Source organism: Eschrichtius robustus, chromosome 6 (assembly GCF_028021215.1).
Source record: "Eschrichtius robustus isolate mEscRob2 chromosome 6, mEscRob2.pri, whole genome shotgun sequence".
Taxonomy (NCBI): Eukaryota; Metazoa; Chordata; class Mammalia; order Artiodactyla; family Eschrichtiidae; genus Eschrichtius; species Eschrichtius robustus.
The window spans coordinates 100,785,632-100,811,542 of NC_090829.1; the positions used below are offsets into that span (position 1 = coordinate 100,785,632).

At 46.7% G+C, this 25,911-nt stretch overlaps 1 protein-coding gene across 10 annotated transcripts in view; it reads left to right on the forward strand.

Moving 5' to 3' along the window:
- Nucleotides 1-402: 402 nt before the first annotated feature.
- Nucleotides 403-25,911, forward strand: part of RIOX2 (ribosomal oxygenase 2) — a 30,407-nt gene continuing 4,898 nt past the window's right edge. For 3 of the 10 annotated variants that reach the window (XM_068546895.1, XM_068546893.1, XM_068546887.1), the window contains exons 1-8: nucleotides 568-795; nucleotides 5,661-6,129; nucleotides 10,953-11,072; nucleotides 12,589-12,717; nucleotides 18,470-18,573; nucleotides 22,050-22,152; nucleotides 22,899-23,070; nucleotides 24,977-25,065. In XM_068546895.1, the coding sequence (XP_068402996.1) occupies nucleotides 5,698-6,129; nucleotides 10,953-11,072; nucleotides 12,589-12,717; nucleotides 18,470-18,573; nucleotides 22,050-22,152; nucleotides 22,899-23,070; nucleotides 24,977-25,065 (1,149 nt within the window). In that variant the 5' untranslated portion in view covers nucleotides 568-795; nucleotides 5,661-5,697. The other 7 variants (XM_068546894.1, XM_068546892.1, XM_068546889.1 and 4 more) reach the window with 6 other exon arrangements.

A 25,911-nucleotide genomic window follows, 5' to 3' on the forward strand; every position in this document is an offset into this window, starting at 1 on the left:
AATTATAGCTGACTTAGTACAAAGCAGCACAGTGTAGCAGAGAGCCCCAAAGGGCAGCGATGGAGAACCGGGACCGTTAGCTCCCTAAACCTGGGCAGCTCACTTACCCCCTCCGGGCCTCAGTTTCTCCATTCATTAAAGGAACAGGGTGGTACTAGAGTACGTCCCCAAATCCTGAGCCTCATCCCGCCCCAATTCAAGAAAAAATCCTCATTTTATTTCGTTTAGCACCAGAGAAAAAAATGTGCGGGCTTTAACTCCCAACATAACCCTGCATCCGGGAGCTAGAAGCAACCCACCTCCCACCCGCTGCGGGCCAGCCGGCGGGCGTGGAGAAGGGCGCCCAGCAGGAGGGGCCGCCGGAGCGTGCGCACGTCGCGCAGCGCTGCGCCGCCCCGCCCCGAACCCACGCCGCCGCCCGCTTGGCTCGCGGCCGCGCGCAACAGGCAGAGCCCGGTGAGTGGAGCGGTCCAGGCCTTCCGTCCCCGCCACTGCTATGTGGGGTGGTGCTCGACTTCCGGGCGCCCAGGCGCGAGTGTGGGTGGAGCAAGGTCGGGGTTGCGGGGGACCGCAGGGCTCGGGGCGGGAGCTTCGGTGCTGCCGGGCCCCGGCCGGCGGACGCTGTTGGTTTCGGGACGAGGGACGCGCGCCGACGCGCTCGACGATCCCGGGCACGGGAATAGTGGGCACGCTGGGTCTGGTGCCGCCCAGGGTCGCGGATGGCCAGGGCACCAAGAGTAACCACGTGCTCGGCCGGTGGTCTTGAGACGGGACGAGCACACGTAAAGTTTGGAGGTTTGCAGGGAGGGTGATGCAGGCCTTGGCCCCGCGCGGCGGGCTGTCTGGGAGCGCCACGTGGGCTGTCCTCCCGGGCGGCCGGGCGGGCCTAGGAGACCGGCTTTACAGCAGGGAAACCTGAAGTGCGGGCGGGAGAGCTGCGTCTTTCTCGCCCCACCGTAACTTTAAAACGACAGCCTACCCTCCCTTTCTTTCATTTGTCACCGAATATTTCTAGAACGGCTGCTCGACTGTAGGGTCGTCCATCAGGTTAATAAGACCAGGTTGTTCACTGTGTTTTCAGGAAGTATTGGCCTGGGAATCGCAGGCTCTGATTACTCCAATAATCAGCTGTAAATTCGGCACCGGGCCTTTGATTTCACTGGGCTCATCTTTAAGTGGAAAAGCCTGATTTATCCAGCTTCTAACACCATCGCTTGTATAGTTTTGCCTCTCTGCCCTCATCCTTTGTAACCTCAGGGTTACTAAAATACATTAATGAGGTTCAATCCATTATTTCTAAAATAGAATTAAAAAGATAAGTGCCAATCACAGCTTTAGGTCAACAGGAGAACCACTTTTCCCTCTCTGAACTGATAAACATCAATGCAGGCCCAAAGGAAATGTTCTAAGTCAGCCTAGGCAACCTTGTTACAGGCAATATATCGTTTCTGTCAGTTTGTGTGTGTTTAACTGAGCTGAGTTTGCCTATGATCCTCCTCTATGTTAGTGGATCTAAAATTCTCCTGTGGAGAACTGTTACTTTTCTTTTTTAACTTTTTTAAAACTCTGTTGCTGCAGATTTCTGGGCTCAGCTACCAGAAGTGCTAGTCCAGTAGGTTTGATATGGGGCCCAGAAATTTGCATACTAACAAGCTTTCCTGGTGATTTGACTACACTTTGTAAAACACAGCTCTGGAGATTATAAAGACACACCTCCCTCTCCTGGTTGGTAATGACCTCTGATGGCTAAGGTGCCTTTCAGCTCTGACCGTACTGTTGAATACTCAAGCTACAGCTGCCATCAGAAGAATAATCCCCACTGAACAAACCATCTGTTTTCCCCTAACTCTGTTTTGTGTAAGGCTTTTGAGATTTTTTTTCTCTAAAATTGTATACAAAAGATGAAAAAGGGAAAAAAAATTAAGCAAATGTTTATTGAGGACCTCCTATGTGCCCTGCTCTGTGCTAGGCTCTGAAAATGTGCAGATAGTTGTCCTGTGTTAAGACTTCTGGTCAGTGAATATTACCATAGAAAAGAAAGGACGCTTAAAAATATGAAGGCTTTGTTTGTATTTGTTGCCTGTAGAATGGGTATCACTGTTGATTTTCTTGTGGAGTTTAATCCTTCAAAATTGTTTAGATTAGTTGCTGGTTTTCATCTGTGGGCAGTTAGTAAAATATGAACCTTGAATCTTTTAACTTAATCTTTTTACTTTTTAACGCTATGGTCAACTTAAGTTGGAAACAATTGCTTTTTAAAGGCTTGCTTTTTTTTCCCCCTGTAGCTTATAAAAATACTTACTCTAACTGCTGTTTGGGTGGTCTGTGAGATTCAGAGGCAGGCTTGTGTTTTTTCCAGATAAAGCATTCTCTTGTTTAGTTCCTATAAAAATCAGGCTGTACTTTTCCAGATAAAGCATTCTCTTGTTTAGTTCCTATATTTCTTACATTACAAAACACACTTTTTTTTTTTTTTTTTTACTTTTTATGTTTCTGAAATTGTGATGCAGCTTACTATTTTGTAAGTTTAATGTGGTGTAGTATGTCATCTGTTCTCCTCTCAACCTCCCAAAAGCTGTTAAAAAGAATGGTTGTCTTACAGTATGGGTAGTGTGAGAATCAGAGAAATAGTATGTTTGCCTAATAACCTCTAAGCTGGGTTCCAATTAACTGAGCCTCAAATCATTTCAAAATGAACACATAGAAACAATAAATGATGTAACTTTTGGCAGTAAAAGTCGTGAAATTCATAGTCTAACAAAAGCATTTGTTATGCACTGTTATTTATTTTGTTACTGATTGTAGATGGGAAATATGCTTCAAGTGATTTTATTTTTGGCTTAAGTATTTTGCACACTTTGTTTCACCACACTTCCTGGTGAATATGCTTATACTGTATTCATATACTGTGCTTAAGGAAAACAAGCCTTTTGTTTGCATCTTCCTGCTGCTCACATCCCTTAAATAAATTTTAAACTGACCAATTGTGAGGGATAAGAAATGTGTAGCTGAATATGAAATTACGTTTTCATTGATGAACACCTTTAATGATACAAACCTTCTGAGGCAACCTAACAGTTTTTAACAATTAAATGTGAGCAGTGTATCCCGGGTCCCCAACACCATCCCCAGGGTTAGTGATTTGCTAGGACTCACAGCTGATTTATTACAGCAGATGGAGACCAAGTGCTTCATTGCTGCAGCAGCTAGTTGTGACAACATGTGTGAAATGCTGCCAACCAGGGAAGCTCATTAGACACTCAATGCCCAGGGTTTTTATTGGGGGCTCATCATGTAGGACCTTCTGCCTGGCATGTATCAAAATTCCAGACACCCAGAAGGAATGCAGGTGTTCAGTATAACCTGCATTGTTTGTCCAAACCTCTTAGACACAGTGAGTCCCTCTTTTCAGTTAATGGTGGTGGGAACACATCTGAAATCTTAGTTCCCAGACCTGACATCCACCACATGCTGACCTTTCAAAGGATAGCAGGTAGCTCTTTTCTGCACAAGCAGTGCTGTCTACTGAATCTTTTCGTATCTCTTGTATTTCTACATCACTTCTGGGCTCCAAGTACTAGCAGTACTTTGTCCCACTGAAGCTTTGATTCTTCAGTTGAGAAAGCACGCTGGTCTGTTTAACTTAAAAGGAATAAGAAACATTTTCAGAAAATGTGTCTCATTGATAATATATCGTAAGACATTAAAGTTTTTTTTTTTCCAAAGTTTAAGAAAAAAGCTTAAGCCCTTACCCCTTCAACGCAAGCTTTTAGTATCAATTTGTGTTAGTTTCCTACCATGGTCCTGTGTTTCCTGCCAAAAGCACTGGACCTTTTGAAGGAACTGAGCTATTTGTGGGTACAATACTTAGAAGCTAAAATGAAGCCACTAGAGAGTTTTAAACAGCGCCCCCTTATCCACGGCTGACAACGTCCCAAGACACCCAGTGGATGCCTGAAACCGTGGATGGTACTGAAGTCTGTATACACGGTGCTTTTTCCCTATTCACAAATAGCTATAACAAAGTTTAATTGATAAATTAGGCACAGTAAGAGAATATCTGAATTGCCAGCATCATTACTCTTGCACTTTGGGGCCATCATTATCAAGTAAAATAAGGGTCACTGGAACACAAGCTTTGTGATACTAGGACAGTCAATCTGATCACCAAGACGGCCACTAAGTGACTAATGGGCTGGGTACACTAGACAGAGGGATTAATTCTAAATTTATTTTCTAGGTTTATTCTGAATTTATCAATTATAAATTTGTAAGTTAGTTGTTGCAATGTGTAACACATTGTTCAGGTGCCTACTTCCCAGGCCAGACCATTAATTCTACTCAGTCCATAGTGTAGCTGAAATACAGCTTAGTTATAATGACAAAAGAGCAGAAAACTGTGTGCTTGCAATTCTGATAGCCCAACAAAATAGAATAGCATAACATTTGTAAATAAGTTAATGGTCTCTGGGAAAAATTGGTTTTTATAAGCACAGTGGTTCTTAACCTTTTTTGGAGATGGGGACTCTTTTAAAAATCTGGTAAAAGCAATGGACCTACCCCCTTTCCCAGAAAAAAAATTTACTTTAAAATAGCATTTTGCAGTTTCAGGAAATTCATATAATTTAAGTTCATACATTCTTGAACTCCAGATGCAGGCGGACACCTGCATTGTAAACGTGAGGACAGTTGTGGTTTGAGGCAGTTCTGAGAGACCTTTGGCGATACTCAGGGGAGTCGATTCTCTTGCTACTCGAGTGTGGTCTGTGGCCCAGCAGTAGCGTCACTACCTGTGGGCTTGTTAGACATGCAGAATCTCAAGTCCCACCTGAGCCCTAGGCGCCCAGGGGATGTGTGTGCGTGTGAAGGCTGGAGGGAGGAGAGCTTTGTTAGAAGTTAATGACGTTGCCATTTTATTTTGTCTTATTTTAGTTAAAAAGGTAGAGCTTTTAAAAGCCTTGAGATATAACTATCTTTACCCTTCACTTTCAGCCCCCAATTAGTTTTCTGCTTTATTTTTATTTTTCTGATAAAGTGGCAATTTTTAGGAATAAGCTGAGGTTTGGAAGTGAGGCAATTCAGGTGCTTAAGGACCTGGGAGCAGGCAGCTTCTTGCCCCAGCCATCAGGTGGCACCTCTGGCCCAGGTGGCCCCCAGGACAGCAGCTGGGGGTGGTGCTTTGGTGGGGAGCACCTGGCCGTGTGCAGCTCTTGGTGGTTCTTGAGTCAAGTACTTATAACTCAGAGTGCATCTAATTCGATTTGGGATCTGGTGCTGAGTAAAGCCAACTTTAAGATTTCGACTTTGCTGTGTCAATGGCCACAGGCTAAAACTGTGACTAGGAACTGCTGAGATAGTTGGATCATTTAATTTGGGATAATTATACCTTCCAATAAGTAATGAATTCCACGACTTAGCGCTTGTGTACAAGAAAAACATGCCTTCCTTTCTGTGAATATGTGATCTGCATAGTGTTTGAGGCTGAATCACATCTTGGAAGAAATGGTGTTGGCTTCAGGCTGTATCTTATTCTGGTAGAAATGGCCTTGGCTTAGGAAGAGTTCGCACAAAGGCCTAATCGTCATGCAAGTTGTGTGTATGAGATCCTCTGACACCGGCACTGGGACGCCTAAACACGAGTGTTTTCTTCTTTTTGGCAGGTTTGCGTTTCCTCACAGCCTTGCCTTGAAGACAACGATGCCAAAGAAAGTGAAGCCTGCAGAGGATGGGAAGGAAGAGGGGCCTGTGCCCTGTAAGCAGGTGAAGGTGGAGGCAGCTGGTGGGCCTTCCCCTTTGAACCTTGACAGTCCCAGTGGCCTCTTTGAAAGTTTAATCTCGCCCATCAAGACAGAGACTTTTTTCAAGGAATTCTGGGAGCAGAAGCCCCTTCTTATCCAGAGAGACGACCCTGTGCTGGCCACATACTACCGGTCCCTGTTCAGGCTCTCAGATCTGAAGAGTCTGTGCAGCCGGGGTATGTACTATGGAAGAGACGTAAATGTCTGCCGTTGTGTCAATGGGAAGAAGAAGGTTTTAAATAAAGATGGCAAAGTGCACTTTCTTCAGCTGAGAAAAGATTTTGATCAGAAAAGGGCAACAATTCAGTTTCACCAACCTCAGAGATTTAAGGTAACAGGTTCTCCCCAGTGCAGAATCCTGGTGTGTATTAAAGTGCTGACATTTGGCCACAGATCAGCTCAGGGGTAAATCTGTTTTGATGATGATTAGGCTGCTGCCAGTTTGAGAAGAGGTAGCACCTGTTTGGTCTTCAAATGCATTACAACTTCAGTGACTTTATGTTCCCTTTTGGCTAAACTGTTAGAATCTGCAACAACTCAGGCTGGACATGGTGAGGTGTCATTGAGCTGCAAAAACTAAATTATACTTCAGGTTTATAAAGTTTGTTAAAGTGACGTTACACCTCCAGGAGCGTTTCCGTGGGCTGGTTTATGTTTTGACACATGGTAGACATTTCTGTTTGGCTTGTCCCTTCACTGGAACTTAAGGCACGATAGTGTCAAGGTGATCATTTTTTTCTTGAAGTTGCCTCCCTCTACTGCCTACATCTACCTAAGCAGAGGCTTCTGAGCAGTGACCAGACCACATACCAGATGCACGTTTAAGAAAGAGACTTCACCCTTATTAACAGCAGCCCGTCTCGCACTGAGGGGCAGGGTCCTGGAACTGCTGCTGGGGGGCATTCGCAGGTGGAGGGTAGGTTGGATTTGCAAGTCGGGAAGACTGGCTAACCTTTTATTTATTCTGCATCAGTGGTTGACATTTGAGAAATAATTTGCCTCCTCTGTGCTCAGTTTCTGTGTTTATAAAATGTAGACTTAGGATGAGCTAATGTGCTCTTAGAGGCATGAGATCTTTATGTGACAGGTGGCCCAGAACAATTGAGGGCCCATTCTGAGTTTTAGATAAAGTTTATCCCCATTCAGAAATGCCCTTCTGTGACCCATGGCTGAATCAAAATGTCAGCTTGGGAGGAGGAGGAGGAGAGCAGCGCGGTGCAGTTCCACACTGAGGGCGTGGCTTCTGGCTGTGTGATGGCTCCTAGGACTTTGTCATCAATTACCAGTAATGCTTCTCATGACTGAACTCGAGGTGCCCTGTTAGATCCATTAGGCCTCCCTCATCTGTTGAATGCCTTTCCCTTTCTTGTCTACAGGATCCTGAACCTATTTGTACTCTGGATAAAGTACAAGTACTCTTAGACTTTTCGGTACAAGTACTCATTCCAAAGGAGTGAGGCAATCATGAGCAGTTGAAATGTCCTTGGAATGCCATCCTTTTGTCCCTAGCTCCCAAAAGGAATTTATAAATCACTTGCAGACCAAGTCATGACGTGTATTCAGAAAATATGGACACAGAGGTACTTCCCTCTGAGCTTGTCCTTGACTCTTTACTTAGCTAGAAGTAGCACTTTTTTTAAAAGAGTGGTTTTTAGACACCTAAGAACTATGAATAGAAAAGATCACTGATGTTGATTACATGTAATTTGTTCACAGACCAGCAGAAAGTTACTGTTTGGCATATGTGTGGTGTCCTCTGTGGCTGTCATTTTTGTGCTTTAGTATCATCTTGGGCTCTTCTCTGCTCGTCTGCTTAAGTGCTGCATGTTCCTCTTCCCCAATTTCAAGTGGCCAAGACTGTGTTTCCTTTGCCCTGTTGACTCAGCTCTCTAGCCATGTTTATTAAAGCAGGAAGGATGAGCTTTCCCATCTCAACTCAGCCCCCAGGCTAGACTAGGATGCATCCTGTTTTGCTTTGTTTTTTCCACCACCAGGACTTGAGAAGTCTGTAAGCCTCAGGAGCTCACCCTCTTACACTAGAAGCTGGGTTCCAAGTATTATGACCAGATTTAGTGTTGTGTGTGTGTGTGTTTACTAATGGATATGTCGATATCAGGATAGAGAAAGTGTAGAGGCAGTTCCTCATTGGCCAGATTGAGAGACTATCAGAGTGAGCAGTCAGCCCTTTCTTTATCAGGTCACACAGTGTGCACAGTTTATTATTCTAGTTTGTCTGGAAATGAGTAAAGAGGTAACCAGAGAGTGGTGGGTTGTTCCCCATCTGCTTTGGGTAATCCGTGTATCAAGAGTCCAGATGAGTTTACCAGATATTTACATGTGTTCACTTTTGAACCCTCCAACAGACATTTGAAATAATCGGGGCAATCACTGTGGTCTCCATTTTACGTGGAAAAAAATGAGTTCACAGATGTGACTTTTCCATAGCTACTAAGTAAGGACTTCTGATTCCAAAATTAAAGCGTTTTCCTAACCATATATCTAAAGATATTAATTGAAATGTAGTAGGGCTTTTGGCATGTTTGCTTTCACCTTTAGGTGTGAGTGTGGGCTTCTGGTCTTAGCTGTTGTGTTCAGCTGAGTCTGCAGGTAGGTCAGTGGAGAGAGGAGGAGGCTCCCCTTTCCCTTTCCCATTGTTCTGGGGTCCTCCTTGGCATCTCCACACATAGTTGGGAGTCATGAGTCAAAGGAGACAGATTTCAGGAGCCTTGTTTGTGCCAAAGTCAGCGCTGGTGAAGCCATAACAGTTGTACGCTGCTTTGCAATGTAAATAGGCTTTGATATAAATATGTTGTTTCCCACAGTCTTAGGGTGGGAGTCTTCCTTTGCAAATAAAGAAGCTGACTTGTACCTACAACTTGGACTGTGGTGATTTGTCTCCAGATCCCTTTCTACTGGGCCACACTGGGCAGACTGAGAAGCTAAAGGTTCTATTTCCAGGAGAGAGAGAAAAATTGTACAAATGATGGGGTTTTCAGTAACTTTTTTTTTTTTTTAATTTATTTTATTTTATTTTTGGCTGCATTGGGTCTTTGTTGCTCCGCGCGGACTTTCTCTAGTTGCGGCGAGCGGGGGCTACTCTTCATTGCGGTGCGCAGGCTTCTCATCGCGGTGGCTTCTCTTATTGTGGAGCACCGGCTCTAGGCGCACGGGCTTCAGTAGTTGTGGCTCGCGGGCTCTAGAGCGCAGGCTCAGTAGTTGTGGCACACGGGCTCAGTAGTTGTGGCACACGGGCTCAGTAGTTGTGGCTTGCGGGCTCTAGAGCGCAGGCTCAGTAGTTGTGGCACATGGGCTTAGTTGCTCTGCGGCATGTGGGATCTTCCCGGACCAGGGCTTGAACCCGTGTCCCCTGCATTGGCAGGCGGATTCTTAACCACTGTGCCACGAGGGACTTTTAAGAAGAAAAGAGACATGTACTCCTTAATTACAGACCCAGAAGCTTGAGTTGGGGGCCATAAAGTCACCCATATGGTCCTGAGACACCTCTCAGGCCATCAGAGACAGAGAGAAAGAGCGAGAGAGAAACTGGTTCCAGTTACTGTATAAATGTAATTACAGGGCCAGGTCCTGCTGGCCCCTCCCAGGTATAAATTAGGCAGCTTGGGAGATCTGTTAACTCTCTGGAGCTATTCAGATGCCATAAAATCATTCTTCCTGTGTTGCCTGAGATGTGTAAGTAGAGAAGCTCAGCGGTCTATACTGAAGATGTCTCCCAAAGCTTTTTTCATGCTGACCCAATTCTTTCCCACTTGGCATTTTTAATACTGTAGTTTTTTTTTGTTTTTTTGTTTTTTTTTTCAGTCCAGTGGTAGGATTGACTCCCAAGCTGTGGTCACTGGTGTACTCAGCAAATACTTTAAATGTTTCAATGTCTTGTGTGTGGCAGGCACTGTACATTCATGTGCTTGAAGGGGCTCTGCAGTGTTCTTTGTAGGTGACTTCTTTAAGGTAGTTCCTTAGAGGGGCAATATAGAGTCATGGTTAAAGGTGTGGGCTCCAGAGCCAGGCTGCATGGATTTGAATCCTGGCTCCATCATTCATTGGCTGTGTGTTCTCGTGCCCGTTTCCTCATCGGCAAACTGAAGATATTGATAGGCCCCACCCTATGAGACAGGGTGGCTGGGAGGGTTGTACAACTGAAGTAGGTAAAGCACTTGGAAACAGTGCCTGGCACGTAGGAAGTGCTGATACCTACGTGGCCTAACCGCTGACTCTCCTTCCTCACCTGCCTTGGGACAGTCAGGTTTCTTCCGTGCAGGGATGTGTGGCTCCTCTCTAGGCCCCTCAGTCCGACTTAGGCCCTGAAGAGCTGATTAGGGACTGGAGAGAGGGAGCATTCCTCGACCCTGTTTACCCCTTCGCTGTCTGTACCCCCTTCCTAGGTTGTCATTTCTGCTCCCATTGCTGTAAGTACCCTTTTGTGCAGGCAGTTCCCAGATGTAACCCCTATAGCTCTTCGTCTTGCCAGAACTTCAGACTTAGCCAGCCAGCACACGGGGGTCTTAGCAGCTCACACTTAACACTTCTAATGTATGGCTTTTCTTTTCTCCCCCCTGAAAGCTTGTTCTTTAGCAAATCTTTCCCATTTCAGTGGAACTGGGAGCTGAGTAACTGCTTCAGTCAAAAACCCAAGAATGTTTCTCTGATTTATTCTCCCCACTCCCATACCCCTGCCATCAGCACGTCCTGTCAGTGCTGCTTCCTGAGCGCATCTCGACTTTTCTACTTCTCTGTCCCTCGCCCACCACCCTGGTCACTCCCAGCTCACGCTGCTGCCTTCATAGCTTCCCCGCGGCTCTCTCTTGCGTTTCTACAATCAATTCCCCACACCGCAGCCTGAGTGAGCTTTTATAAGTGTGCATTGGATCCTGTCCTTGTCCTGCTTAAGATCCTATGACTCCCTGTTGCCTGCCTCTCCAGTCTCGTCTGCCGCTGCCTCTTCTCTGTGCTGTTCTGCACGAGGACGCAAGGGTCCTGAGGACAGAGGTGCTGGCTTGGGCACCATTGAATTCCAGGTGTCTGGAACATAATAGCTGTGCGATAGAGACTTGCTGAGCGCATAAGAACATATTCCTTGTTTCTAATGTATTTTTCACCTCTTTCCCCTCCATCTTTTTTTTTTTTTTTTTTTTAAAGGATGAGCTTTGGAGGATCCAGGAGAAGCTGGAGTGCTACTTTGGCTCGTTGGTTGGCTCGAATGTGTACATAACCCCTGCGGGTTCTCAGGGCCTGCCGCCCCATTATGATGACGTAGAGGTGAGGGGGGAGGAAACTGCTCGGCTCTGGGAGGACGAGTTGCTGCCAGCCCGGGTTAGTGGGTTGTCAGGGTTCAGTTCAGCTCTCGGGCCGGGTCTCTGCCCACTCTTCCTGTGCGGGCTCTGCAGAGCTTGACCTCCCTCACCGGGATGTTGGGCCAAAATTAATCCCATCAAACTGGTTTCCTGCTCCTTCAGAAAGGGGAGATTGTTTATTTACTAATACAAAGAGCCACACATTCCTCCGAAATAGGTTTTTTTGAATTTTCTGCAGAAAAGTGTGATTGGCTTTTTCTTTAATTTCATAATGTATGGTCTTTAATAAGGTGAGGTCTTAAGTAATTCTCACATCTGCTTTCTTTTGTCCTTTTTCTGTAGCTACCAAAAGTATATATTTTTTCCATTTGTGAAGATCTTGGGGCAGCTTGAATGAAAGTCATGGTTTCACTTAAGCACTTGGCGCCTTGACAAGTGTTGATTTCATTCTCATGTGGCTGCCAAAAAGAGTTAACTGTTTGGCTTAGGTATTTCATAGTTTTATTTTTGTACCAAGACAATGTGTGAACACAGAGTTATTAGTAAAAAAACCTCTTTTTTTCCCCCTCCTTTGAGAGCAATTTGATATCAATACAGTTTCCAAAAAAATTTTTAAAAAAATATTTCTAATAGGGCTTCCCTGGTGGCACAGTGGTTAAGAATCCACCTGCCAATGTAGGGGACAAGGGTTTGAGGCCTGGTCTGGGAAGATCCCACATGCCGCGGAGTAACTAAGCCCATGCGCCACAACTACTAAGCCTGCGCTCTAGAACCCGCGAGCCACAACTACTGAGCCCACGTGCCACAACTACTGAGCCCACGTGCCGCAACTACTGAACCCCACGCACCTAGAGCCTGTGCTCCACAACAAGAGAAGCCACCACAATGAGAAGCCCGCGCACCGCAACAAAGAGTGGCCCCAGCTCGCTGCAACTAGAGAAAGCTTACGCGCAGCAGTGAAGACCCAACGCAGCCAAAAATAAATAAATTAAATAAATAAATTAAAAAATATATATTTCTAACAGAACTTTAAAATATCTTTGGTTGAATGAAGAATAAAAAAAACTTGACATTTTCCTATGTGCCAAGGATTGTATTCAGGATTTTAGACACTCAGTAATATCTGAAGCTTGGCTTTTCCATCAGAGATTATGGGCTTTCAGCTGTCTGATGGAAGATTTAAAAGAATGAGATAGCGGGATAGATATTGGGATATAAAGAACTCAGCGAGGCTTTCATGAAAGTGAAAAGAATGACTAGCCCTCCAGTGTCAGACTTCACGATTACCTGTTTTTAAAAGTGAATACCAGTAGTGGCAACTTTAAGTGTATAGTGAAATGTATCTGTGATCTTTTATTTTTATTTTTTATCTGAAATTTGTGATTCATCTAAGCCCTGAGAGGGCTGACACTGTAGAAGCACTTTGCCTCATGAGTTGTCTGGAGGCTCTCTGACACTCCGGGGTCCTGTGCTTTCTGTAGGTTTTCATCCTGCAGCTGGAGGGAGAGAAACACTGGCGCCTGTACCACCCGACGGTGCCCCTGGCGCGGGAGTACAGCTTGGAGGCTGAGGACAGGATCGGGAGGCCAGCACACGAGTTCACATTGAAGGTACGGGCCTGCTTTTGTGGGGGCCTCTCCTGAGACAGGTTTGGTTTGAGGTTTGTGTAATGGTCCCTGGCAAATGTACCCAAGAGGCTGGGGGCAAGTGGCTCTCATTCCAGCTAGCCAGCATGGGGGGGGTGGGGCGCTTCTTAAAGGACACTTGGTAGTTTGTAGCTGCGGAAGTGAGCTGAGGAAATGTTAAGTTCATTTTCCAAATCACCTGTCTCCAAATATAATCCAAGTGCAACAGGAATGAATTATGAATTCGGTAACCACTGACTTCTCTAGAGCAAAAGTGGAAGGCATGGCCAGTGGTCACCGCTGGGTCGTAGGCTGCTTGAGCAGAGCACGGCCAGGGACCCCTTAGTTTTTTTTTGTTGGTAAAATTCCAGTCTGACCCCTTTTCCTCCTGATGGTGCGGTGGACTCTCTGCGCTCCCTTCCCCCTGCACATAGTCCCCGGAAGAACAGTCATCACGAAAGCCCTTGAGGAGGCCTTCCCCAGGAAGCCAGGTGGCTCGAGCATGTGCTGGTTTGCTGGCATCCTGCTGCTGAGAAAGTGTGTCTTTGAGCAGTTAGCTGGATGGGATCATAGCCAATCCCCAGCAGCTGGGGTTGTTGAGGAAAAAATCTTGGATAAGAATAGCTGCATAATTCAATTTTATACCTTTTCCTACAGAACTTAAAATTTAATTTCCTTCAGTGGTAATAAGAAAATAGGTAATTTAAACCATACCGAAGATTCTAACCAAACTGATAGACTTGCATATGGTTATTGTTTTTGTATTTCTTGTGTCTTGAAGTTATACTTAGTATCTAATTCCTCCTCAGGGCCTCGTAAATCTTTCTTGATTTTAAGGTCTTTGCCTGCCTGCCATAACTGGGAGAAACAATCTCCCTTTTTAGGATGGGTGCCTGTGTTATAGGGGACTTGAATAACTACAACAGTAAAGATACCTTTCTTCATTTTGTTAATGCTCTTGGTCAGCAATCAGCAAACTATGGCCCATAGGCCAAAAATCGGGCCTGCTGCCCGTTTTTGTATATAAAGTTTATGGAAACACAGCCACACTCATTCCTTATGTACTGTCTAGGGCAGAGTCAGCGAGTTGCCACAGGGACCATGTGGCTCGAAAACCACAGATATTTACTGTCTGGCCCTTTACAGAGAGAGTTTGCCAACCCTGCTCTTGGCTGATTAATTTTAAGCCAAAGACTAAGCTGTCCGTGGCCTCTGAGGCCAGGGCTGAGTTACTCAGGCTGACATCTGGCTACTTGCCCTGCCCGAGAAGGTCAGGCTTCATGGTGGTCATAGAGGGCATGGGGCTTGGAGGAGGTGGAGCACTGCACGCTAATCATACCCATCCTGATCACAGCTCACTACGAGGAGCCCTGAGTCTCCTGGAAGGAGAAAGACGGCGCTGTGTCCCGCGGGGATTTTCAAGCTGTACGTCTATTGAGTTTTTAATCAGTGGAATTCTTAAAATGAAATCTTGCATAAATGCCCCGTGTATGAAATCGAAGATCTGAGTCGCCCTGGGTGGGGGTGGGCTTGGGGGCTACGATGAGCGGTCTGGAGCCCTCCTCAGCCCTCTTCCTTCCTACCCAAGTGGCAGCCTGACTGGTACGTCTGCCAAACCTGAGGTCTTGGGGTGAAGACCACCCCTATAATGGAAACACATCTCTGTGGCTTGGGGATCTGACAAACCTGGGTTTGAATTCAGCTGCTGTCACTTACGAGCTGCATGTCCTTGGGCAAGTTATTGATCTCTGTCTCAGTTTCTTCTTTATTAAAAGGGAGATCATAATGTTTATCTTGTAGGTTGTAAAGATTTAAAAATATTACTTTGATGCTGCCTTTACAGTGAAATTCCATGGAAGTGATGGCTATATGTCAATGTATTGCTGCCTATCAAATTAGCACAAACTCTGTGGCTTGAAACAACACAAATTTATTATCTTGTAGTTCTGCAGTTTAGAGGTCCAAAAGGGGTTTCACTTGGCTGAAATCAAGGTGTCAGCAGGACTGTGTTCTTTCCGGAGGCTCTAGGGGAAAATTTATGTCCTCGCCTTTTCCAGCTTCTGGAGGCTGCTCACATTCCTTGGCTCATGGCCCCTTCCTCCGACATCAAAGCCAGCAACATGGAGCTTGGTCTTTCTCATGCTGCCCTCTCTCTGGTTCTCTCTTCCAATACCCTCTTCCACTTTTAAGGATCCTTGTGATTACATTGGGTCTGCCTGGATAATCCAGAATAATCCCCCTGTCAGCAACCTTAATTCACCTTGTCCGTGTAACCTAAGTATTCACAGATGCCAGGTATTAGGATGTAGACATTTTGGGAGACCCTGCCATAATGCCCAGTCTTCATTTCCTCTACTCTCCCACTGTTGGGCACCCTTTCTAGCAGGCTTTCTTCCCCATTGCTCCTCTAGAAATATTCTCAAGGGTACCTGCACGTCGTCAGGTACAGCAGTCAACTCCTAGTCCCCATCTTAGTCTGCCTGTCGTCAGCATTTGACACAGTGGGTCACTTCCACCCTCTCCACTGGCTTCCGGGATGCAACCTTCTCTTGGTTCTCTCTCCACCTTCCTGACTGTCCTGTTCATTCTCCTTCGCTGTTTTGTCCTTAGTCTTCCTACTTCTCTAATTTGGGGTACAGGGCTCATTTCCTGGACTTCTTTGATCAATCAGCATCCCCTCCCAAGGTTTCAGGTACCCTCTACACTGATGTATTTTAAATGCTGTTTTAGATCTCTAGCCCACATCTCTAAACTCTAGACTCATAATCCAGCTGCCCACTTAATGTCTTCCCTGGAAATGTAAAAGATACCACAAATTTAATATTCCCGAAACCAAAATCCCATGTCCTACCCTGTCCCCAACCTCCTTCTCCCTGCAAATGTGTCACCATTCTTCTACTTGTTCGGGGCAAAATCCTTGGACATAGATTTATACAAAAGCCTCCTATCTAGTGTCCCCTTTGCAGACTTTTCTGACATAACAACCATGATGATCCTTTTGTGATCCCGTGAACCCTTTGCCCAGACCTCTACTGTCTTTCTGTTAAACCCAGAATAAAAGCCAAAGTCCTTTTTTAAAAAAAATAACCAATGCTTTATTACTTAAATGGAAAATTGATAGCACAGTACGTTTTGATGATCTAATTAATGGAAAATTGTAATAAAATTTCTTAAAAATTTTTTTCAACATCCTAGTATACCACCATATTCATTACCATTGTGTATACTTTCAGAGGCATTAATATCAATGGAATAATTAAAGACATTGAAAATGGAACTCATTTATACCCAGTTCTCCTTTTCTCAAGGCTTTATGCTGCTAGTTTATGTAGCCTTTGGATTGAAGCCAGAAATATTTTTTTTCTTGGTTAAAAAAATTAGCTTTTCTAGTTCTTTCAGAATAAACAAAACAGGACAATGGTATGTCAAATGGCTAATTGTCTTATCATTATAGAAAAGCCAAAGTCCTTAAAATGGTCTAGAAGGCCCTGTAATCTGGCCCCTCTGCTGCCTGCTCACCTCACCTCCCATCATTCCCACCTTCACTCACCTACCTTCCTGACACACTGGCCTAACCGATGCCCCTCAACCTGCCAGGCACGTTCCAGCCTCAGGACCTTTGCACTTGCTCTTCCCTCCGCCTGGAATCCTTTCTCCCCAGGTCGTTGCATGGCTGGCTTGCTCATTTCCTAAAGTCTCTACTGAAATGTCACCTTAGCAGAGTGAGGTTTAATGGACCATCCTGGGTAAAATAGCACCTCTAATCCCAGACACACCCCGCCACCCCCCACTTCCATCAGCATCATTCCCCTCCTCCTTCTGCTTACTTTGTCTTCTTTGCATTCACCATCACTTGACATTATTTATTTGCTGCTTTATTTTATCCTTCTTGCCCCACTAGACTGTCTTCACTGTCTAGCGTACCTTCTCCCTTCTCAAATGTTTTTCTCTTCTGGAATGTGCTCCATCAGGGCAGGTCTTTGTTTTGTTCAGTGCTCTCTCCCCCGGTGCCTAGCACAGGTGCCTGGCGTGGGTGGTGGGCAGGGAAGGGTTAATCAGGTGTTTGTGGGATGAATAAATGAATGGATGGATGAAACATGTACGTGAGGGCCTTAGTCACAGGGCTGGCACACAGACTCTCACAAATGGTAGCTGTAATTATGAGTAATGCATTTGTTCACTTGAAGTACTAGTTTCCCTGTCAGATTGGTGTTATTCAGGGCAAGATAGCTCTTATGAGTACATACATAATTACTTATGTATGTACCTAGCATTAAAAGAAAGTGTTTTTTTTTTTTAAAAGTATTTATTTATTTATGGCTGTGTTGGGTCTCCGTTTCTGTGCGAGGGCCTCCTCCACTTGCGGCGAGTGGGGGCCGCTCTTCATCGTGGTGCACGGGCCTCTCCCTGTCGCGGCCTCTCTTGCTGCGGAGCACAGGCTCCAGACGCGCAGGCTCAGTAGTTGTGGCTCACGGGCCCAGCTGCTCCGCGGCACGTCGGATCTTCCCAGACCAGCACTTGAACCCGTGTCCCCTGCATTGGCAGGCAGATTCTCAACCACTGCGCCACCAGGGAAGCCCCCCAAAAAGAAGTTTTTTTAATCTGATATTTCTTGAGCTCTTTCTCCAGGGCCCATGCTCTCAACCAGTGAGACAGAAGGCTTCGCAGGGTTGCAGAGAGCAGATAAGCGACTCTTCAAGATTTCCTCTCCTCTGCTCAGGCAACTGCTCTATACAGAATGTTCTTTTTCTGGATGGGATTAGGGAGGAGGAAGCTCCAGGGAAGTAGTGATTTGGGGAAAATATTTCTGTTCCGTGGCTTGGGAAAGAAATAGAACAGGGTGGAGGAGAAGTGACTGCCCGAGAAGTGACTGATCTTCAGTTACATATAGTGTTTAGGTTCAAATGAAGGGTTACAGGGTTTTTCATCCATTCTTCCAAACATCTTTTGAGCCTCTGGTGTGTGCTGGATGCTTAGGTGGTTTAGGCCCTGAGGATACAAGATGGATATGGACCCTGCTTGGAAGAGCTCACAGACTCTCAGGGACTGGCAGGTAAAATAAGAATTACAATACAGCCACAGCCACTTGCCCAGCATTGCTCCAAGAGCTTTTTGTTTTTGGCCGTGCTGCGCGTGCGTCATGTGGGATCTTAATTCCCCAACCAGGGATCAAACCCATGGCCCCTGCATTGGAAGTGCAGAGTCTTAACCACTGGACCGCCAGGGAAGGCAGCTCCAAGAACTTTTTTCCTTTAATCCTCAAAATAATTTTGTGAGATTTGGGGCGATTGCTTCCATTTTACACATAAAGGAACTGAGGCCTCGGGAGGTTAAGTAATTTGCTGGGGTCGCCAGCCAGTGAGTGTAGCCTCTGTATGGCTCTGAAGCTCCTACTCCTCACTGCCCCCTTGGAAGGGTGTGGAAGGAGGGAGCAGGCTGCCCAGGCACGGGCTGTCACCTTGATCCCAGGGTGGCTTCAGGTGTATCTGGTCTCAGCTTATGAATAAAGAAAGTGACTTCAGGCTCTGGAAGCCTCTCCAGGATTGGGGTTCATGGTGACAGGTTCACAGACACAGCAGAGCTAGACTGGTGGATACCACAGAGACCAGCATGCAGACCACTGCTCGAATCACCACACAGAGGTTTCTAGAATGCAGAACTGAAACTCACAGCCTTTCTAGCGGAACGAGAAGATATCCTCCTTACTAACTCCTTCCCCCTTTTTTTTTTCCTTTAGCCGGGAGACTTGCTGTACTTTCCCAGAGGGACCATTCATCAGGCGGACACTCCCTCAGGGCTGGCCCACTCCACGCACGTGACCATCAGCACCTACCAGAGCAGGTGAGCGCTCACCTGCAACCTCGCGTCCCCAACAGCTCCGAGCTGTGGCCGCAGCGGCGTGTTCAGGGGACGTGAGGGAGTTAGCTGCTTCTCTCCTACTTATCCGGCCCCCCCGGGGTTTGCGGCTGACTTCCTGTTCCTTCAGCGTCCTACCTGTGCCATTGACCCACTCGTCTGGGCTTCCTCCTGGCCCGTCATGACCCTGACTCTACAGAACGCTGGGAGTTGCCCAGATAAAGGCTCCCATGGTTTGGGAAGATAGAAGCATAGCTGTGGGTGTGGCAGTGTGTTCGTGTTGCCAGGCTGGGCTTGTAGTCTCTTTCCCCACCCCTATCCGCTGCCTCTCTCCCTCCCTCCCTCCCTCCCTCCCTTCTTCTCTCTCTCTCTCTCTCTCTCTCTCTCTCTCTCTCTCTCTCCCCCCTCTCTCTCCCCTCTCTCTCTCTCTCTCTCTCTCCCCTCTCTCTCTCTCCCCCTGCCTCCTTCAAAATTTTTTTTTGATTGTGGTAAAATATTTATAACATAAAATGTGCCATTTTAACCATTAAGTGTCCAATTCACTGACATTAATTATGTTCACACTGTTGTGCAACCATCACCACTACCTGTTTCCAAGACATTTTCATCGCCCCAAACAGAAACTCTATCCATTGAAACCTCTGGGTCTATTTTAAGGCTTCCATTTTTTACAGTTCATGAAATTAAAGTCAGAAAGGAAGTCTGGAACAGTGAGTCCTAAAAGCACGTGTGCTGAGAACAATTCCAATTAAAACCATGTTCCAGTTCAGCAAGTGCCTCGTCACATGACAGGGCCTGGGCAGCAGTGCCCAGTGAGTCATTTCCTGGTAGCAGCGACCTCAGTAGTCCAGGTCCCGTTAAAAACGCCAGTCATTAATTTATTCCTCATGCAGCACTACACCTTGTGCTAGTTGCTGGGATCGTAGGCATGGGACTGAAGGCGCTTTGAGAGAACTTACTCTCCGGAAGTGGTGGAAGGAGGGGAGATAGGCATGTAGTTACCAGACAGTGTGATACATCCCATCCTAGGTTTGCAGAGGAGACTCTGGGAGCACAGAGGAATGCACTTAGCTAAGCCGGGGCCTCAGGGAAGGCTTCGGAAATGACTTGACTCCCAAGCTGAGGGAGATTTACAGGATGAGTAAGTAGAGGTGGGTCAGGAGGTCAGAGTAGGAGAGGATATTCCCGGCCTGAGGGACAGCCGGTCGCCTCCTAACTTCAAAGCTGTATCTTGCAGAACAAGTGAGTAAGCGTTCTTCTGCCTCCTCATCTGGCTTTTCAGCGAGAAGTGAACCCCCTGTGTTTAAGAGACAGGAGGAGCTAGCTGGAGTCTGGCCTGAAGTTAGGCTCTCTGCCCACAAGTAGAAGCTAAAGCTTGTTTGGGGTTTCCTTTATGTAAAATGCCCTGTCACCATGGCTGGTTAGGTGCCTTGCATAGCGAGAAACAGTCTCTGAGCGCAGCTCAAGAAGAGCAGGGGTGACTGAGGGGGCGGGTCGTAGGAACTGGGGAAGGGCAGGCTGCAGGGAGGCTGAACCAGAAGTTCGTTCTGGACCAAAGCAGCTCTGGGCCTTCGCAGCCACATATTGATAGTTTGGCCCCATGAATGTCCATCTTATGGTGCCCCGCCGTGGATGTTACTCAGCTGCTCCCTCTTTCTCTAATTCTCCCTCTTTTTCATTTCTCTTGGTCTCCTAGTAATCGGTTTTCGCTCCCTTGTTTTCCTTCCTCGGTTTCTATTTACTCACGTCATTGGCTCATGACAAGGCATCCTCAGTTACCTCTCTGACCTCCCTCTGTCTCGTTGAACCTATTAGCTTTTGCTTCCGCTGAGTGCCTGACTCGCTGTTTCCCAGTCCCCAGGATGAACTGGTAGCCTTCCCTGGTCCCACCCACCCCCTCTGCAGGCAGCAGGGCTGGGGAAGAGCAGTCTGAGTTACAGAGGACGCCTGCCGGGGGCTGTGGGTAGGCACCGTGACCCGTGTATCTAAGCTGGATGCCGACCTGTGCCTTTGTCAGCGGGGCTGGTGCTAGGACGGGACAGATGTACCTCGAGGACCATCGCTCCCCAGAGATGTCCCTATGCTTTGGTCCTGGTGCTCCTGAAGGCCTGTGGCAGAGTGAGGGCTTGGGCCTTTTCCTAACCCCTCTCAAGGGCAGCACCGTTGGAACATTTAGGGCCAGCTGTATGAGACAGTGGCCTGTCGATTTGGCTGCTTTACCAAAGTGAACCCCTCCAGAGGTGTTATTTCCAAACTTTGGAAAGGCCCAAGATCCATTTTCCTAGAAGAACACGGAGCTCAATTTAACTGCACTTAAACTCCTCCGTGAGCTACTGCTGCGTGACTTGTACCTGGGACCTTTCAAAGGACGATATTATTTCATGCTGCTGAAAGGCCTGTATGTGTCCTCCAGGTCGAAGTTCAATCAAAGGTGTGAGGTTGGGTGTAGCATTATGTCACAAAGTGGTCAGGCTACCACGGAGGAGTGGACGTCTTGGGGGGAGTGTCTCTCATGTGGCTTTTGTCCTCTTTTGCCACTTTCCCAGGAGGGAAGCATAAAAGTGTTAATTTTGCTTACTGAGTGAGAAGCAAAAGTCATACTGTGAATTTCCATTTTGCATGTAGCCAGCAATTTGAAATCTGCTGGTGACACAGAGGAAAATTTTAAACAGCTCAGAAGTATTTAAAGAGAGCAGCCCCACAGCGTGTGCTTCTCACACTGGCACACGTTGAGGCGCGAGCGATTCTAAATGCCCCAGAGAGAGCAGAGGCAACTGAACACTGATGCTCGTCCCGAGATGGTATTTTTGGCCTCTGGCTTCTATCTCCTACCCCAGTAAAACCACTGCCAGAGTTTAACAAGTTGCAAAATCAATTGTTTTGAAATTGTTGATGTTGGATATTTTGCTGAGGAAGAGTACCCGTCTTTTTTATAAGGAACAAAGGAAAAAGAAGTGTTTAACTGTTCAGATAATTACACAGTCCAGGGATCTTGCTGTTACCCTAAATGTGTTGCCTTTGGATTTTTTGCACATAAAAATCTTTTTAGGTCCTATAATGATTGAGGGTTAAAGTTTCCTGCAAAGCTCTCCTCAAGGCTCTGTGTTATATAGTTGAAAACATTAAAAAAAAAAAAAAAATTGGTCCCTTGAACTTCCTACTTTATGACAGTCTGTAATTAATTCTTTGGTATCTTTACGTTTAAGACAAATCATGAAGGAAGCCTAGCTTCCCACCTTTAATTTTGCACCTGAGTGTCTGGGATGGGGAGGAAGGGAAGACTATGATTGATGAAAGCCTTAAGTCTTTATGCTGAGTAATGTGAAATTAGTGGAACTCAAGATGTCAGGGCAGGGGAATTGGTGTGACAGTTTGTAGCTTTAGGCTTTTAGTAATCAGTGTTCTATGCACATTTCTTATGTGTTCACTCTTTTTTTTTTTTTTCTTGGTACGTGTTCCAGTTCATGGGGAGATTTCCTTTTGGACACCATTTCAGGGCTCGTGTTTGATACCGCAAAGGCAGATGTAGAGCTACGGGCCGGCATACCCCGGCAGCTGCTCCTGGTAAGGAGTAAAGGCAGGTGGGAAAGGAGGGGTAACCACGGCCCAGGCCAGCTGAAGCTGTGGCTCCCTCCTCGGGACCCCAGAATCCTCCCCGTGTGAGCCAAGCTTGTCTTCTCCCGGGCGGGGTGGTTTGCAGAACGAATGGAGTGCTGCACATTGCGTGCCACCCAAAGGACCAACAGTGCTGTGCAGGTGGCCCGCTTGCTGCACTTCATGGCGGCAGTGGCAGGCACCGGGAACGCTGGCTGAGTCAGTGGTTGAATGAATAACTAACCTGGCTTGGGAACTGTAGCCTCGGCACACGTGAGATCACTAGTTAGGAGAGAGCCTGGCCTTGGTGTGCTCCCTGGCTTTCCTGTCCGTCCTGATTTTACCTTTGAAACAGCGGCCCTGTTGGCTATTTTGGAGAAGATGAGTGCATTAGTGCCGAGCTGAGCAAAGGGTGCTTTCGCGGTCTCAAGCAGTCACCTTAGACAGTGATTTGCTTTTCAAAAGGCAAAGCCGAGACTGTACTATATCCCCAGGGATCCCTCTTTTCAGGCAAAACCCTGAAAATTGATCTTTTTTTGCAAACGGTAGGCAGCTTAAGATGAACGGTGGTTATGAGGAAATAAAGGGATACTGTTCTTAAGGGGATCTGCGTCTGCCCTGGGCAGTGGTGCTCAGTGCGCTACTCCAGAGACTGCGACCTGTGCTGTAAGTAAGGTCGCTGGAGTCTGAGCCCGGACTCACTTCTGTGTTTCTAGCAGGTGGAAACCACAGCCGTTGCAACAAGAAAATTAAGTGGCTTTCTGAGGATGCTTGCAGACCAGCTGGAGGGCACCAAAGAACTGCTCTCAGCAGACATGAAGAAGGACTTTGCTATGAACAGGCTCCCACCTTACTATTTGGGGGATGGAGTAGAGCTTTCAACACCAGGTAGAGCTTGCTCTTTCCTTCTAGGTGGTCAGGGGCTGACGTGGGATATTTTGAGCTTTTCTGGGTGGGCACCTCTTTGAGCTGATGGAATGTATGAAGCATTTGAGGATTAATGTGGGCCCATCCTTAGTGTGAGGTTGGTCAGGACATGCAGCCTGATGGGGAAGGAGAGCCCTGTGATTTGGGGTGAGAAGTATGTGTGTTTACGGCCCCTCTGGAACTCATCAGCTTCAGGAAGTTTTAAGAACTTGAACATTGAAATAATCTTGTTGGAATTAACTCAGGGATGGGTAAAATGTTGCCATCAGCAGGGGAACTACCGGAATGCCCAAGATTATCAGACCTTCTCCCAAGTCCCAGGTGACTATTTTGTGACAGGTTTAAGGTACAGATGACATTGACAGACTTCTGGGTGGATGGTGATATCGGTGTTCTGGAGCAGAGACCACACCACACCCCTGTAGTCGGACAGAGCTGGGTTTATTGACTTGTAACAGGGAAGACAGCACGCCATTGGGGGCTGTAGGCACCTCAGTAAAAGGATGTTGGAAAGGATTTATAGGATTTGGGTTTGAGTTAGGTGATTTTCAGGAGGGTTCAAGGAAGCAGGGCTTTGCTCGGGATTGAATGCTGTCGGGAAGAAGGAGAGATTCTCGGATTGGGTCTCCTGTAAATCTTAGCTAGTAGCAGGAGGAGTGAAATGAAGCCAAAGTGACAATTGGTAAAGCAGCAGCAGCAGTAGTCACTCAGATTAGCCAGCATAGGGCACGTTTGGTCACTTCTGTGGTTTGGACAATGTCCTTGCTTTGGCCTGAGTTCTGACCTGATGAGGAAGTGGTCTTGGTTTTGTCTCGATCTCTCTCAGTCACAGCGGGGCCCTGTTTAATATCAGGGTTCTGTGTAATGGCCTGTGTTCAGCAGGAGAACATGGAGACACAGCTGTGAGTGCCGGGCTGGCTCGCAGGCTGCTTCTCTCTTAGTCAGGTAGAGGGAGAGTTTCATTTTCACTAATTTTCATAAAGGCCTTATCACCAGTGGAGAACCACCGAGATACACACTCTACAAGGTCCCTCCTAACATTGATTCTATGTACATTTTTATTATAGTCTTGGTGTGGGGGGAGTTTATTTGTTTTTGGTAGCATCTACTCAAAATAGCACATGTCTTCCCAGCACATATTTTAATCGTTAGCAGAACAGTGTTCTGAGTATCAGCTTAGAGCCTAGGACATTTTATCTAACGTTTTCCTTGCCTTAGTCCTTATGGTCAATAAACTTATGACCCCTCAACTCTTTCTCCAACCAGAAGACCCTGTAAGGCTGGTCTGATTGTAGTGGCTGCTTTTTCACTAAGTTAAATCCAATCTAGGAAAGAGTAGTTTTTTCTGTGGACTTATATTAGGTGGCTTTTTTATGACACTGCACTTGACCTACACAGGCTGAATAATTTGCCATGGTCACGCAACTAGTAATTGGAGGGGTGGTGCACTTTGAGCTCAGGAAGTCCCTTCAGAGTCCACATGTGGAGCAAGCAGGGAATAGAAACTGGAGACGTGAGAGCGTCCTGTGCAGAAGGCACGGTGGCCCTGTCTGTACCGTGATAGTATGTGCTCCCTGGGTACTGGTGACAACTATTTAATGAACTTACAATTAGATAAATCACGACAGAAGTCTGTATGTGTGTCTTCAGTATAAGGATGAGCTCCATCAGGGTGTAAGCTACACTTTTCAGATCACCGTAAATGTCGGGGAGAGCAAATACTTGAGTTGGAGAGGGCGCCCCCACATTTGGATTCACCTGCAGATTGTTACTAAGTGTACTTCCTAAAGAGTTGCTCCTGCAAGCAAGTTTGAGCCTGCTGCTTTCCTCTCTGAAGGCTGGCTTTCCCTGTCTCTGGGTTTTCCAGGTGGACAGTTACCGGGGTTGGACAGCACTGTGAGGCTGCAGTTTAGAGACCACGTCGTCCTCACTGTAGGACCCGATCAGGACCCATCCGTGAGTATCCAGAGGGGAAGAGGGTTCCGCCCTTCTCAGGGCATTTCCATCGCAGGCCTCAGGTTATCAGACTGACAAATGGCCCTGCCCTCCTCCTGCGGGCATCCACCTCCGCACAGCTGAACGCCATCTCTTTACATCAGATCATGCCCAGATCTCACTGTTACGGCTCCAAAGTTTCCTGCCTGTTGGGCATTTGAGGGCTTGTCCTCGGCCCCACAGAACCCTCCTTCTTTCCCCTAATTAGTAATTAACGTCTGGTCTCTGTCTCCTAATTCAGGCCAGGTTGCCTTTGCTTAGACGGCTGCAGACCCTGTTTATGCGTCTCCCTGTCTCGGTCCCTCTCCCATCCTGTATATGGCGCAGACCTGCCTTTACATACGGTTTTGTTGATGGTCCTTCTCAAAAAAATCTCTATTCTGTAGATGATGGAGAGGAAAGTCTACATTCCATAACCTTGCCCCCTAGCCCAGTGGCTCCCCAAACTGGCTGATTACAATCAACTGGAAAATTTTTAGAAATTATAAGTTCCTGGGCTTCGTCTGGTGTGGAGCCTCTGCATTTATTTTGAAAGCACCCTACACAACCCTAAAGCCCTTGGGAACTCTCCCATGCCCTGTGGCTTCACCCTGTTCCTCCTAATCAGCTTTCTTGGGAGGTGTCCAGTGAATGTCTGGAGGGGATGAGAGTCGGGGGGCACCTAGATGTCTCCATAACCAGATGGTTCCAGCCATCAGGGCCAGACCTGGAGAAGACTGGTTTATAACATATATATAAAAACCTCAGAAGTATATACTCCCACATCCCCATTAAAAAAAAGAAAAGCCTAGTTATTCTGATAACCAA